General features: G+C 46.4%; 1 protein-coding gene across 1 annotated transcript in view; it reads right to left on the bottom strand.

Annotated features, from left to right (window-relative positions):
• Nucleotides 1-14,550, bottom strand: part of CUNH1orf94 (chromosome unknown C1orf94 homolog) — a 30,544-nt gene that overhangs the window by 8,795 nt on the left and 7,199 nt on the right. Inside the window, exons 2-4 of the mRNA XM_044425196.1 lie at nt 5,691-6,358; nt 2,577-2,746; nt 865-939 (exon numbers count right to left, since the gene is read on the bottom strand). Coding sequence (XP_044281131.1) covers nt 865-939; nt 2,577-2,746; nt 5,691-6,358 — 913 coding nt within the window. The remainder of the gene's footprint in view (nt 1-864; nt 940-2,576; nt 2,747-5,690; nt 6,359-14,550) is intronic.

The raw sequence follows: 14,550 nt of genomic DNA, 5'->3' as shown, positions 1-14,550 counted from the left end.
GTAATGAGGGGCCCAAAACTGAGCACAATACTCCAGTTGCGGGCACCTCATTACAGAAAGGATATAGTCAGGTTAGAGTCAGTGCAGCGTAGGGCCACAAGGTTGGTGGCCAGTTTGCAGGGTATGCCGTATGAGTTGAGACTGAGGGAACTGGGTCTCTTCAGCCTGGAAAAGAGGAGACTCAGAGGGAATCTGTTGGCGACATATAGGTATGTGAGGGGGTGTCACATGGAGGTGGGTAGAGACCTGTTCTCCCCTGCAGAGGAAGGCAGAACGCGCTCCAACGGAGCAAAACTCAGGGAGCCAAGGTTTCATTTAGATGCCAGGAAGCACATCCTGACAGTCAGGACTCCGAGGGTGTGGAATGAGCTTCCACAGGAGGTGGTTGAGGCCCCATCGGTGAGGCTGTTCAAAGATAGGCTGTACATGCACATGGTGGGCATGTTGTGAGTGGAGCCGGCTGGAGCCGGGGGTCAGACTAGATGGCCCAGGAGACCCCTTCTGACTCTCTCTGTTTCTATGTTTCTATGAAAGTACTTTGCAAGCTCTTGCTGCAGTGCCCTCTCCATTGCTTCCTTCAGAATTGTTTTTGGCCAAGCTTTCCTCTACGTCTCCAGCGGGCAACTGCTTGATTCAATGACTGTCAAAAGAGCACTTTCAAATCCGACATGCTGATCAGTCTCCCTGCACCTCTCACTGCTTGTTTTTGCACAAAATTCCTCTCGGGTTGCTTAAAGGAAGGGTAAGAGAAAAGGACTGGCTCGAGGCCCAGTAAGCCGTATCCCCCCTCCCCCTCCCCGGTCCAACCTGGCCCTCTCCTCCACCCATTCATGCTGGAGCAGATACTGAAAGTCCCCGCTGTACCTGTCTGGAGTAGCAGCCGAGCTGAGGGTGTAACGTCTGCTGGTACGGAATCCGTGCTCTTTGCTGATACAAACTCTGTGAAAAATACATGAGGTGAACATGCGTTATGGTGGCTGTAACTCTTCCATTCTGAAGCACTGCTCTGAAGACCTATTCACTGGATGTCTTTCAGATGCAAGCAGTCCTCCCATTCTACGTGCTGATCTGAAACCCTTGCAGTCGCAACTTACACTGGGGAGAAAGCTCCTTTGCCTTCTTAATTAACTAGCCAAAGCTATTAAAAGAACAAAAACCCTGTGCTTTTCCAATCCCTTGAGAAAAAGGGTTTGCTCTCCCTCCTTACTTTCTTCAAATTTTATTTTATTTTGAAATCAAAGATAAAAACAGGCAATATGACAATTCAGAAAGATCACTAAAGAAGCACGCTACGTTTCCCAGGCACTGGAGGAGATGTATGCAGCAGCCACTACGTGTCCAGAAGAAAGGACACTTTCCATCATTTCTTTTTCATTCCCATGACATTAACACACCCGGAACTACAACGGCACATAAAGATTAACAATGTGCCATTTGCCTGCAGTTCTAGAACTAAAATTATCCTGACCAATTAATCAAGTTATGCTTCAAACAATCCACCAATTAAGGGTACAGGTCTCTGTCTGAACATGCATAGAATGAGTCCTTTTGCATGTGTGTCTGTGTATTTCCATGAGCATACGGTTTTATGCTCCCATGGAATCAGCTTCCATTGTGGGTTGGTCTGCTTTGAAGAGACATCAGGACAATTCCAAAGGTTTGTGTATTTTTGCTGGCTTTCCCATTGTGCTATGTGTTTGTTTTTCTTTTATTTTTCAATTGGTAATATTGGTTTTTATTGTGTTTTGTCAATAATCACTGTTTTTATTGAACCTGTGTTGAATGCATATTTATTGGATTTTGTATCATTTCTCCCCCGCCCCATGTGTGTAAATCTTGTATGTTGCCTTTAAATTAATTAATAGGAAGACTTTTAAACTATTCAATATTTAACTTATTTCTGAAGTCATGTTGATTTTAACAGTGGATGTGTGTGTACCACATTCTGGTACATCTGGAAGACCATTACCTAAGGGAAAATCAGTGGGGATGCCCATACGCCTCTGAACTGAGAGGAAAGTGGGCACCCTCCCCAGGGTGGGAGAAGCACAAAGGCAAAGGTGGCCTCTGCCAGCCTAACAGCCTGCCAAAGGACTCGGCGGTGGATTTAGCTGTCATCCGGCAGCCCTTTGGAGACCTCATGAGATTGCGCTGCATCTTGGTGGTTGCCCTTTCCTCCCATCCTCATCCCCACCAATCCCCTTCCCCAGCGCTACCCCTTCGGCTTCAGAGATGCAGCCCGCACAGATCCTTCTGCACCAGCTGTGGAGGAATGCAGGGGGCCGCGTGTGTGGCGCCCAAGCTCCAAGGCCAACATTGTTTCCCAGAATTAGAACCAGGACTCTGGAAACGCCTATGGACCTCTAAGGAGCCTTTGGGGGCTGGACCGTCATTCTCCTCTTCAGTTGCACAGCAGTGCTTCAAAATGTGAGCGCCCTGCATACAGCCCCTCGACAGTGCTCCCTCCCCACGCTTGACCTCTGCCCCCCAGCCCCCACCCCAACTCCTTGCAAACTGCTCCTGCCTTTCTGCGGATCTTTGCACACCTTGTTGACTGCGACTCCAGCCACCATTACCTGATACTGAGGGAAACTCGAGTGGTTTGGGAAAAGAGGAGGTGGAGGGTAGTTCAGGCTGAGCCACATCGGCTGTTTTAAGGAGGTGGCTGTTGAGGTTGCTGGAAATCGTGGCGTGAAGACCCCCCCACTGTATTTCAGGTTGTTCTTATCAATGGCTGCTGAAGTGGCTGTGAAAAACACAAGGTGGGGTTATACACAAGGGCACTGGGGATATTAGAAACCTGTATCACTTCTTCCCATCTTGTCCTTTCTTTGCAGAGCCCAGGGAAGCCTTTGCCCAATGGACCAGCAAACAGTGAATGGCCCAAGGTCAGCCAATAACCTTAGAGGACCGATGGGGAGTTAACCCCATCCCTACTTTCTGAAGATTATGACACATTGGCCAGCTTTGTCACAGTAGTTTTGAACCATCCTGCGCATGCTGCTTACATTAGCAGAATTACCCTCAACAGTGTGACTTTTGCCATGCAAGCCCAGGTGGGGTAGCTTGTTGCCCGTGGGTCCTGGGCAGCTTGTTACCCACAACAACTAGTCATCCTGGGCAGGTTCCACGGTTGTGATTGTGCAAACCAGCCCCCCCCCTCCACACACACACACACTAGGTTTCCAAAGGCCTGGCTTTGGAAGTAAGGAGCAACGCCCTGACTATGGAATGGGTAAGAAATGCAGTTCAGGTTTTAATAGGAATTTAGCAACATTGACAAAGTTCTCCATTTTCACATCCAAAAGAATTCAAGATTTTAGAAGCGTGAATGTGGGAGAAATGGAAATGGATTTGCCTACTTAAGCCCAGGGCTTTAAATGCTGTCTCTGCAGACTGCATGTTCGAAGCCCTCTGTAATCAGCCTAGCGCTGTGCTGAACATTTTACTGATGTTTCTTTTTCAAACATCCCCTTTGTTTGATAGCAAAGAAACTGCTTCCAAAAAGAAAAGTTTGCAGAGATTCTAATGAGTTGGTTTTGAGCATCTTGTGCTAGGAAGTGGCCAAGGATGCCTAAGTGCCTTGTTTTTCATTGTACAGTCCTACATACACGGCAGCCTGTAGCTTCCTAGAATTCTCACATTTCAGTTAAAACCCATTTCAATTAATCCCCCCCCCCATTATTTTTCCCCCAGACCAGGAAGTGCAGGCAGCTTGACAGCTGCAGAGCAACCATGAGGTGTGCATGTGGAAGAACACGCACAGCCCTTTGGCTGCCTCACAGTGATGCCTCTGACTCACGGCAACCCTATGAAAGAAAGACCTACAAGCTCTTGTACGATCAGGGCTGTGGCTTCCTTTAGGGGGTCTGTCCATCTCATAGCAGGTCCACTTTTCTAACCTCTGCCCTCAGCCTTCCTAGCATGGCTGTCTTCTCCAGGGAGTTCTGCCTACTCAAGGCATGACAGCCTCAGTTTGCTTCTAGGGAAAGCACTGGCTTGGTTCAGTGAGGGGCCCACTTGTTTGCCCAGGGTGTTCACCAAACCCTCTTCCAGTAATGAATGGGTAACTGCAGAAACACCACACAAAGGGAAGCCTCTTTCATGGGAGAAGCAAACTTAGAGGAAATTGGAGGAAACTTTGCTTCCATGTCTCTCCGCCTCTTGCCTGCAGCCGGACATGATGCCGCCTCTGCACACTTGTCTTGTGGTCAATGCAAAATGGTGGCCAGGCTGCCAACCCAGCTCATGCTGTTGCTGCTTGCACTGGCAGTGCAGCTTGTGTCCCACCCAAGGCTCCTACAGAAAAGGGGAGGAAGTGCATCCCATCCCAGGCTAGTGCTGAGCTCTGCCTGTGAGAAATTGGCGAGAGTTTTCCCTTCCCCTGGAGAAATCCTGTGAAATTGCCTTCCCAATTTCTTTGAATGGGGGAGAGAATGTTGCATGGCCATTTGTGCACACCCTTAATTCAACCCTGAAAGGGCTGAAGTGGGTTTGCCACCTCCCTCTCCCTCTCCCTGTGGTGCTGAACAGAGGGCGAGCCTATGGTTTAGCACCACAGACAGATCCTTAAAGGTCAGACTGAGACAGCACGGGCATTGGAGCCGCCCTCTTCTGTGTTCCGGAAAGCTTAGCAGAGCAGGCTCGGTATCTCAGGTCAGAATCTGATGAATGAGCTGAGAGGCAGCGCAAATGAGCAGGCCACCTTCGGCCAGCCAGACAATAGCTCGTTTTCTTCAGGTTCTCAGCCTCTGCCCTGTCTGTTCCAGATTGGAGTCTGCACGGGTCAAGCACAGGGTGAGTCCAGGCCTGATCACAGGTGGCCTCGACTAGACGGTCCAAACCACATGCCAGGGCCGGATAGAAAAATTACAAATCCATGCTTGGAATAAGGACATCAAAGCCTTAGGAGGACCCTTGGTTGCCAGGTAAGGCCAACAAGGTCAGATCTGCCCCCACACTTGAGGGGCTCTAAACTAACTGCCAGAGACTCCCCAGGGATTCAGACACAGGAGCTTTCCCCACCTTATATGGAGATGCCTGGAGCTCTTTGCCTGAAACTATGCACTTTCCCAAAACAACAGCATAAGGAATGAAATGGGGTGGAATCGTCCAAGCCAGCCTTTCCTGACCTGGGGTCTTCAGGTGTGTTGGACTGCAACTCCCACTGTACAGAGATGGCTGCTGTCTATGCAAGCCCCCCATCCTGCGGGCATTTCGCATCTCTGTCTTGACCTGCAGTTGACAGCTACTTATTAACATTGATCCTCCCATTAAACCAGTTGCTGCCCAAGGATGTGCAACTGCGTCTTTTGGCATTTGATTGCAATATAAACCAGTTCCTCACCTCCATCCTCTTTGCTTTTTCTAACCCCTCCTTTCAAGCATCTACCTAAGCAAGTGGCCTGCACTACATCTTACAGTGGCCAATTCTGTAAGTGGATATATAGGAAGGCATTCTCTTTGTCAGTCCTGCCAAGACATTTCCTGTTGATCAGTTTCATTCAATCAGCCTTCTCAGTCCAGTCAGGAGATGATGGAAGTTGTAGGTCAGCACACTGGGAGGGCTCCAAGTCAGGAGACGTTACATTAAATCATGAGTTCTGCTCACAAAGGGAAATAATACCCCTTTCTCCCACCCCCTTTGCCTTTCCAAATCCTTCTGCAATCTCAGATCCCACAAGCCTTACCATGATTTTGGCAGAGTCCATCAGAAACCAGCTCAGGCTCAGTCTTTGAGCAGATCTTAGCAAACACTGGCAGCTGCTTCTTTTGTCCGGCTCCTTGACTTTCTCCCACAGCCATGATTGGTGGAGGCCGTGCCATGTTGTCTTTTGGGGGCACAGATCCAAACATGTTGCTTTGCAGCAGGTCCTTGATCAACTTGGTTTCTTCGGCCACCATTTTGCTGTCTAGAGCCTTGGCAACCTCAACACGCTTCAGGGGGAGCTGTGCCAAGAGCTTGGTGAGTTGAGTGTTGGAGGCCATCATGGCACCGGTTCCACTTTCTGTGCTTTTGGCATTCTTGTAGATTAATTTTGCAGGGAGCCAGATGCCTGTGACGGTGGACTTTGTGGAAAGCTGGACATCTGAAAGAGTCCTCAGTTTCACCTCCCTTTTGTTCCCAGTGAGGACTCTGTAGACATTCTCCATCACCTCCCTCTCTTCTAACGCCTGGTCTCCATCACTTGCCATTGGAAAGTTGTTAGTGGGGGGCTTATATGGAGCCACTGGGGGCCCCTTGGTCTCCTCAGATCTTTGAAGGGCGAGCTCCGTTGCATTCTCTTGGGTGAGGCTCAAATATTCCTGCTCAACCAGCAGTGATATTTCGTCTTTCCCAGCACTATTTTCCAAAGATCTACATGAAGGAAAAGATTCAAATTTTATGCATGTATGCATTTTATTCAGATTTTTAAAGCAACCTTTCCAGCAATGCTGACCCCTGAGGCAGAATGCAAATCCAATTCAAAACATGTAAAATACCAAGGTAAAATGAAACAAACTTTACAAATAAAGGGAAGGGCTGCAGCTCAGTACACATGTTTCATGTGAAAGGTCCCAAGCATAGTCCCACCACTACATGAGAAACACCCCTGTATGGAAACCTGGAGGGTTATTTGCCCATTGGAATATATGATGCTGAACTAGATGGAACAGTGGTCAAAATCATACAAGAAGGAATTGTGTTGTGGCTTTAAGTCCACCCAAATGCTAGGCCAAGTGCTTCCACTGCATTGCTTTTGTCCATTCGTGGGGATTGGCCCATTCTAGGGAATGCTGCAAGTAGAGCTGCACAGGCGCGGACAAGACGAGCCTTTTGTGAAACTCTGAAATATATTGAAGTCCCATAAACGAAATGAGTGAAGTAGCAAGCAGAATGAAGGGCTGCTGTAGAGGAGAGGCAAAGGAATGGCTCAGGTAGCTGAACTAAGCTACATACTGCAAAACAGGAGCATCTAAGTGCTCCGTGCTTACAATCACTCGGAGGAACCTGGAGGGCCGCAGAAAGAGTTTGCGGAATGGCATCCATCTGGCGACAGAAACAAGAACTTTCTCTGGAATGCCAGACCAGCTTGGTCGCTCATTACCAATTGCTGTTAATGCACAAATGTTTTCTTTTCAACACACACACACTGATTACTGTGTTGCAAATGCTGAGGATGGAACAGCTGGTGTTACAAACATGCACTACATATGCACTTATCTATATACATAGAAATATCATGCCAGATTTCTTAGTAAACTGCATATTACTTAATTATCTCTAATTATGGCATCAGTGTGTAGTTAGAACTGCCTTCATTATTTTGCAAATTGAACAGATCTTCAATTGCCTTTCATTCCAAACCTCTTTGAAACTTCACTGTTTCCTGAGACAAACCGATTGTTCAATGATTCCTGCACACACCCACTTCTGCCAGCCCGTCTTGCCACCGATGCAAACGTTTGAAATAAATTCCTGGTCAGCGAATCCTTTTTGCCCCTAATGGCCTGATGTGCTCAGCAATGCTGCTGTTCATCCGTCTTCTCCTTTTATTTCTGGGGTTCGTGACGAGGGGGTCCAATGACAGTACTAACAAGATGGGAGATGTTTGGGGGACCAGGCGCTAACTTGTAGAGACGGCCCCCCTTGCCTTAGTGATGCCCAAATCAGTTACTTCAGGAGACCCTGGGCGGCACAAGTTTGTCCTTTCCTGCTGTAATTCAAGGGTCTGGCGCCCACGCCCTGCTTCAGCCACTTCCCCATGCCCTTCGGCGGCATCTGAGGCAGAAGGCAAGCCCAACATCAAGCAGAATGAGGAAATGGCCCCAAAGAGCCGGTGCTGCAGCGTTCTGGCTGTTCTTCCAAGGCCCCGGCCCACCCAGCTATTCTCTTCCCTTGCAGGACTGACCTGCATATGCTACACAGTCTCTCCGGCTGCCCTCAGGCATGGCCGTGGACACGCTTCTGTCACTGAGGCTGAACAGACACTTCAGTTGCCTTGCGAACATGGGAGAGAGCCATCTTGCCCTTTCCCTGAGGCAGCCCTGAACTGGCCCTGTTCTATACTGGTTGCTGCACCCAGGATATTTAATCAGGTCTATGTAAGAAAAGAAGAAAGGCCATGCTGGGCTGTACCAGTCGTTCACCCAGTGCAGCACTTCATTCACAGATTGACAAACCAACTGCCCCAGGATTCCTCAAGCGAGGCAGGCGCAAGACCTCTCCCTGCTCAGGCTCCTTGCAACTGCTTGGTGGGCCTGCTGCTCTCCTCTTCTCACTGCAGTGCATAGTCCACCAGGGTGGTAGCTGTCCATAGCCTTCTCCTCCATTAATTTGTTCCATCCCATTCTAAAGCCATTGGCACTGGTATCATCTCAACTTCCTGGGGTGGTGATTTCCATAGTCTATGTACTGTGTGAAGAAGGCCTCCCTTTTACCTGTCTTGGATCCCCCGCCAGTCAGCTTCATGGGATGACCCCATTGGGTTCTGGTATTATGGGAGGGAGAGAAAATGGTCACACCATACATAATTTTATCTGCCTCTATCATGTCTTTCCATACTTGTCTTTTTTCTAAGCTCAAAAATGTCACTTCTTGTAATCATTCCTCATGGGGAGTTGCTCCAACCCCCTGATTATTTTAGCTGCTTTTCTCTGCACTTTCCCCAACTCATAGAATCATAGAATTGTAGAGCTAGAAGTAGCCAGGAAGGCCATGAGGAGTAGAGGGGAACTATTATGTCTTGTGATTTGGAATTAATATTTCTGTTAATGCATCCCACAATAGCATTTGCCATTTTGCAGCTGCATCACATTGTTGACTCATATTTAGCCTGTTGTCCGCAATTACTCCAAGGTATTTTTTATTTCTCTTCAGCCATTTATTTATCAATTTATATCCTGCCTTTTTCCTACAAAGGGCTCAAGGCAGCTCACATCATTCCCCTCCTCTATCTTATCCCCACAACAACCCTGTGAGGTAAGTTGGGCTGACATTCCGTGACTGGCCCAAAGTCACCCCGTTGGCTCCATGGCTGAGCGGGGACTCGAACCCAGATCGCCTGAGTCCCAGTCCTGTGCTCTTAACCACTGTGCCACACTGGCTCTCACTGGCCATCTCGTATTCATGCACTTTTTCCTAAGTGGAGGACTTGGCACTTGCCCCTGTTGAATCTCATTCTGTTGCCTTCAGCTCAGTGTTCAAGTCCATCAGGATCGCCCTGGATCTTCATTCGGTCTTCCAGGGTGTTTGCTATTCCACCCAGTTTTGTATCATCTGCGAATTTGATTATCTTTCCATGTACTTCCTCATCTAAATCATTAATAAAGATGTTGAACAGCACTGGGCCCAGGACTGAACCCTGTGGCACCCCACTGGTTACCTCCCTCCAGTTTGAGAAGGTGCCCTTGATGTGCACTCTTTCTTTCTGATTTACCAGTCAGTTTTGGATACACCTAACAGTTTTTTCTATCTAGTCCATGTTTTGCCAATTTGTTTATCAGGATGTCATGGGGCACGATGCTGAGAGCTCTGCAAAAGTCTAGGTAGATTCTGTCCACAGTCTTCCCTCTGTCCATTTGAGAGATTACCCAGTCAAAAAAAATGAGATTAAGTTAGTGTGACAGGATTTTATTTCTTTTTGATAAATCCATGTTGGCTTTTTATTAAGCACTGCATTTTCTTCAAGGTGTTTGCACACTAATTTTTTAATAATTTGCATCAGAATTTTCCCAGAGATTGATGTCAGATTAACTGGTTGGAAGATCTCAGTTTCATCATTTTCCTCTTTTTGATGATAGGGACAACGTTAGCCCTTCTCCGGTTGCCTAGCACTTCCCCTGTTTTCCAAGATTTATCAAAATGTTGTCGTTGTTAGTTGCGAAGTCATGTCCAACCCATCGCAACCCCATGGACAACATTCCTCCAGGCCTGCCTGTCCTCCACCATCCCCTGGGGACCACTCAAGCTCATGTCGATTGCTTCAGTGACTCCATCCAGCCACCTCATCCTCTGCCATCCGAACCCTTCTTCTTTTGCCATCTATTGTTCCCAGCATTAGGCTCTTCTCCAGGGAGTCCTTCCTTCTCATTAGGTGGCCAAAGCATTTGAGGTTCATCATCAACATCTGGCCTTCTAGAGAGCAGTCAGGGTTGATCTCCTCTAGGACTGACTGGTTTGATCACCTTGCGGTCCAGGGGACTCACAGGAGTCTCCTCCAGCACCACAATTCAAAGGCCTCAATCCTTCGGCGCTCAGCCTTCCTTATGGTCCAGCTTTCACAGCCATACATTGCAACTGGGAAAACCATAGCCTTGGCTATACGCACTTTTGTTGGCAGGGTGATGTCTCCGCTTTTTAGTATGCTGTCTAGATTTTCCATAGCTTTCCTCCCCAGGAGCAAGCATCTTTTAATTGCTTGGCTGCAGTCCACGTCTGCAGTGATCTTGGAGCTCAGGAAAATAAAATCTGTCACTACCTCCATTTCTTCCCCATCTATTTGCCAGGAAGTGAGAGGACCGGATGCCATGATCTTAGTTTTCTTAATGTTGAGTTTCAAGCCAACTTTTGCGCTCTCCTCCTTCACCCGCATCAAGAGGATCTTTAGTTCCTCTTCACTTTCTGCCATGAGAGTGGTATCATCTGCATATCTGAGGTTGTTGATATTTCTCCCAGCAATGTTAATTCCAACTGGTGATTCATCTAGCCCCACCTTTCTCATGATGTGCTCTGCATATAAGTTAAATAGGCAGGGCAACAATATACAGCCTTGCCGAACTCCTTTCTCAATTTTGAACCAATCAGTGGTTCCATGTCCAGTTCTCACTGTTGCTTCTTGACACGCATATAGGTTTCTCAAGAGACAAATAAGATGGTCTGGTACTCCCATCTCTTTAAGAACTTGCCACAATTTGTTGTAATCCACACAATCAAAGGCTTTAGCATAGTCAATGAAGCAGAAGTAGCTATTTTTCTGGAACTTCCAACAACTCCAGCGTATGTTGGCAATTTGATCTCTAGTTCCTCTCCCTCTTCGAAATCCTGCCTGTACTCCTGGTAGTTCTCGGTCCACATACTGCAGGAGCCTAGCTTGTAGGATTTTGAGCATCACTTTGCTAGCATGTGAAATGAATGCAATGGTGCAGTAGTTTGAACATTCTTTGTCATTACCCTTCTTTGGGATTGGAATGTAAACTGACCTTTTCCAATCCTGCAGCCACTGTTGAGTTTTCCAAATTTGCTGGCTTACTGAGTGTAGCACTTTTACTGCATCATCTTTTAGGATTTTGAATAGCTCAGCTGGAATACTATCACCTCCACTAGCTTTGTTGCTGCTCAGACTTCCTAAGGCCCATTTGACTTCACATTCCAGGATGTCTGGCTCAAGGTCAGTCACCACCCCATCATAATTATCAGGGATGTTAAGTTCTTTCTTGTATAGTTCTTCTTTGTAATCTTGCCATCTCTTCTTAATCTCTTCTGCCTCTGTTAGGTCCCTGCCATTTTGGTCCTTTATCATGCCCATCTTTGCATGAAACGTTCCCTCCATATCTCCAATTTTCTTGAAGAGATCTCTGGTCCTCCCTATTCCATTGTTTTCTTCTATTTCTTTGCACTGTTCATTTAAGAAGGCATTCTTATCTCTTCTAGCTATTCTCTGGAATTCTGCATTCAATTGTTTGCATTTTTCTCTTTCTCCCTTGTCTTTCACTTTCCTTCTTTCCTCAGCTATTTGTAAAGCTTCCTCAGACAGCCATTTTGCTTTCTTGCATTTCTTTTTCTTTGGGGTGGTTTTAATTGTTGCCTCTTGTACAATGTTGCGAACCTCCGTCCACAGTTCTTCAGGCACTCTGTCTGTCAGATCTAATTCCTTAAATCTATTTGTCACCTCTTCTGTATATTCATCAGGGATATGATTTAGGTCATACCTGAGTGGCTTAGTGCTTTTCCCTACTTTCTTCAATTTAAGCCTAAATTTTGCAACAAGAAGCTCATGATCTGAGCCACAGTCAGCTCCTGGTCTAGTTTTACTGACTGTATAGAGCTTCTCCATCTTTGGCTGCAGAGCACATAGTCAATCTGATTTTTGTGTTGACCGTCTGGGATGTCCATGTGTAGAGTTGTCACTTGGGTTGTTGTTGGAAATGAGTGTTTGCTATGACCATTGTGTTCTCATGACAAAATTCTATCAGTTGTGTCCTGCTTCATTTTGTACTCCAAGGCCAAACTTTCCTGTTATTATTTATCTAAATAATAGCCAGTAGTTCTGAGAGTTCCTCTGCTAGCTCTTTTATGATTCTGGGATGGAGTTCATCAGGTCCTGGGGATTTTAACATGTTTATTCCATTTAGGAATTCCTTGACCATTTGTCTGTCAACCTTGAGCTGCCATCTTTCACTTTCATCCTGTACTTCCTCTTGGTTGTAGATTTCCTTGTGGGAGAAGACTGAGACGAAGTAGGAATCGAGTGCCTCTGCCTTTTCCTTGTTGTTTGTTATTACTCTGCCATCCACTTTGAGCAGCTGGACACCCTTCTCTTTCTCATATCTTTGTTCTGGATGTATCTGAAGTAGGCTTTCTTGATGTTTTTAGCATCCCTCGTAATTATCTGTCCATTTCCTGTTTTAGCCTTCCTGGTGGCATCCCTGCAATTCCTCCCTATTTGTTTATATTCTTCCTTTGTGGCCCAGCCCTGCTTCCTTCTTTCTTTTAGGCTATCAGTTATCTTTTTGTGGAGCCACATGGGCTTCCTCTTTTGTCTTCTACACCTTTTTCTGGTCATAATTGTTCATAGTTGTGCTTGTAGAATCTTCTTTTTCAGATTTCCTACCAATCTTGGAATTATTTTCTTTTAAGAGTGAGTTGCCATAGGACTTTGCTTATCATTGTTCTGAGTTGCTTAAATTTGGCTTTCTTGAAGTCCAGGATATGTGTTTACCTGCAATTAACCTTTGTCTCCTTTATAATTGAGAATTCTAGTATCCCATGGTCACTTTCCCCTAGAGTTCCCATGGCTGCTATTTTGCCCATCCTTGTTAGTTAGTTAGTTAGTTAGTTAGTTAGTTAGTTAGTTAGTTAGTATTAAAAGGAGGATAGCTGATGCTCTTCTTCCTTCCTCTACGTTCTGTTGAAGAAAGTTGCTGACAGCGCAAGTCAGGAATCTCTTGGAGAGGCCATGTTTGGCACAAGTTGTCCCCCATCATATATCAGGGAAACTGAAGTTCCCTATGATGACTACATCATTTGCGGAAATGCTGGCAAGTTGCTTTTCGAAGGTTGCATCCTCGTCCTCTTTTTGACTGGGTGGTCAGTAATTGACACCAATAACTATGTTTTTATCATTTTTGCTCCCTTTAAATTAAACCAGATGTTTTTAATGGGGCAACTACTTCTGCTTCTTGTATTTCTCTGCAGATAATGTGCCTCTTATGTACAGTGTGACTCCATCTCCCTTTTTGTCCTTTCTGTTTCTCTTGAACAGGTTGTATCCATCAACTGTAGCGTTTCAGTTGTGTGTTTTATCCCACCAAGTTCCATTTATTCCTGTAAGATCATAATTGCCCTTGTGTACTATGAGGTCTGGTTCGTGTTTGTTTCCCATACCCTGGACATTGGCGTAGAGACATCGAAGTTCATTCTGGCTGTGCCCTGGTTTTCTTCCAACATTTTTTGGGAAACTGGTGTTGGGCCCTGCATGGGGTTTTTTTCTCTGCTGAAATATATAAGCCTTTGTCAGGCGACGTGACACCATGCTGCACATCTCCCTCTCCCGTATACTTCAGTTTAAAGCCCTCCTCAGTCATGCCCTTTTCCAGGTACGCTAACCAGAACTGCACACAATATTCTAAGTGGCATTTCACCAAAGATGCGTAGAAGGGCAAAACTGACACTGGTGGTTTCATTTTCAATTTCTTTTCTCATTATGCCTAACATGGAGTTGGCCTTTTTCACAGCAACTGCACAGGGGCTTGACATTTTAACTGAGCTGTTCACCACAACCCACAGATCTCTTTCTTGCTCCATCACTGCAAGCTCAGAACCCATCAGCCCATACATGGATTGTGGACATTTTGCTCCAATATGCATTTCCTTATGCTTGTTTACATTGAAGTGCATTTGCCATTTTGATGCCCATTCTCCCAGCTTGGACAGATCTTTTTGGATCTGCTTGCAAACCCTTTGGGTTTTAGCCACCCTAGAAAGGTTTGGTGCTATAATTCTGGCCACTGCTTGCTTACTCCTGATTCCTTGGAAAGCATCAATCCCAATACAGAACCCTGCAGGACTCCTCTTTTCACATTCCTCCACTGGAAGAAATTACCAGTTATTCCCACCTTCTGACTTCTGTTCTTTACCCAGTCTATGATCTATATGAGGACCCTGCCCCTTATTCCATGATTACTAAGTCTGCTCAGGAGTCTTTGGTGAGGGAATCCACCAAGAGGGTCCGAGGCTCCATCAAGATGGATTCTTGGAAGTCCAAGTAAACAATGTACACCGGATCAGCCTTGTTCACATACTTACTGACATTCTCAAAGACCCTGACAGGTCAGTGAGACAGGACTTCC

Source organism: Varanus komodoensis, unplaced genomic scaffold (assembly GCF_004798865.1).
Source record: "Varanus komodoensis strain SLA01 unplaced genomic scaffold, ASM479886v1 scaffold15, whole genome shotgun sequence".
NCBI lineage: Eukaryota > Metazoa > Chordata > Lepidosauria > Squamata > Varanidae > Varanus > Varanus komodoensis.
The sequence above is the reverse complement of the archived record's forward strand: the minus strand, read 5'-3'. Positions and strand labels throughout refer to the sequence as shown.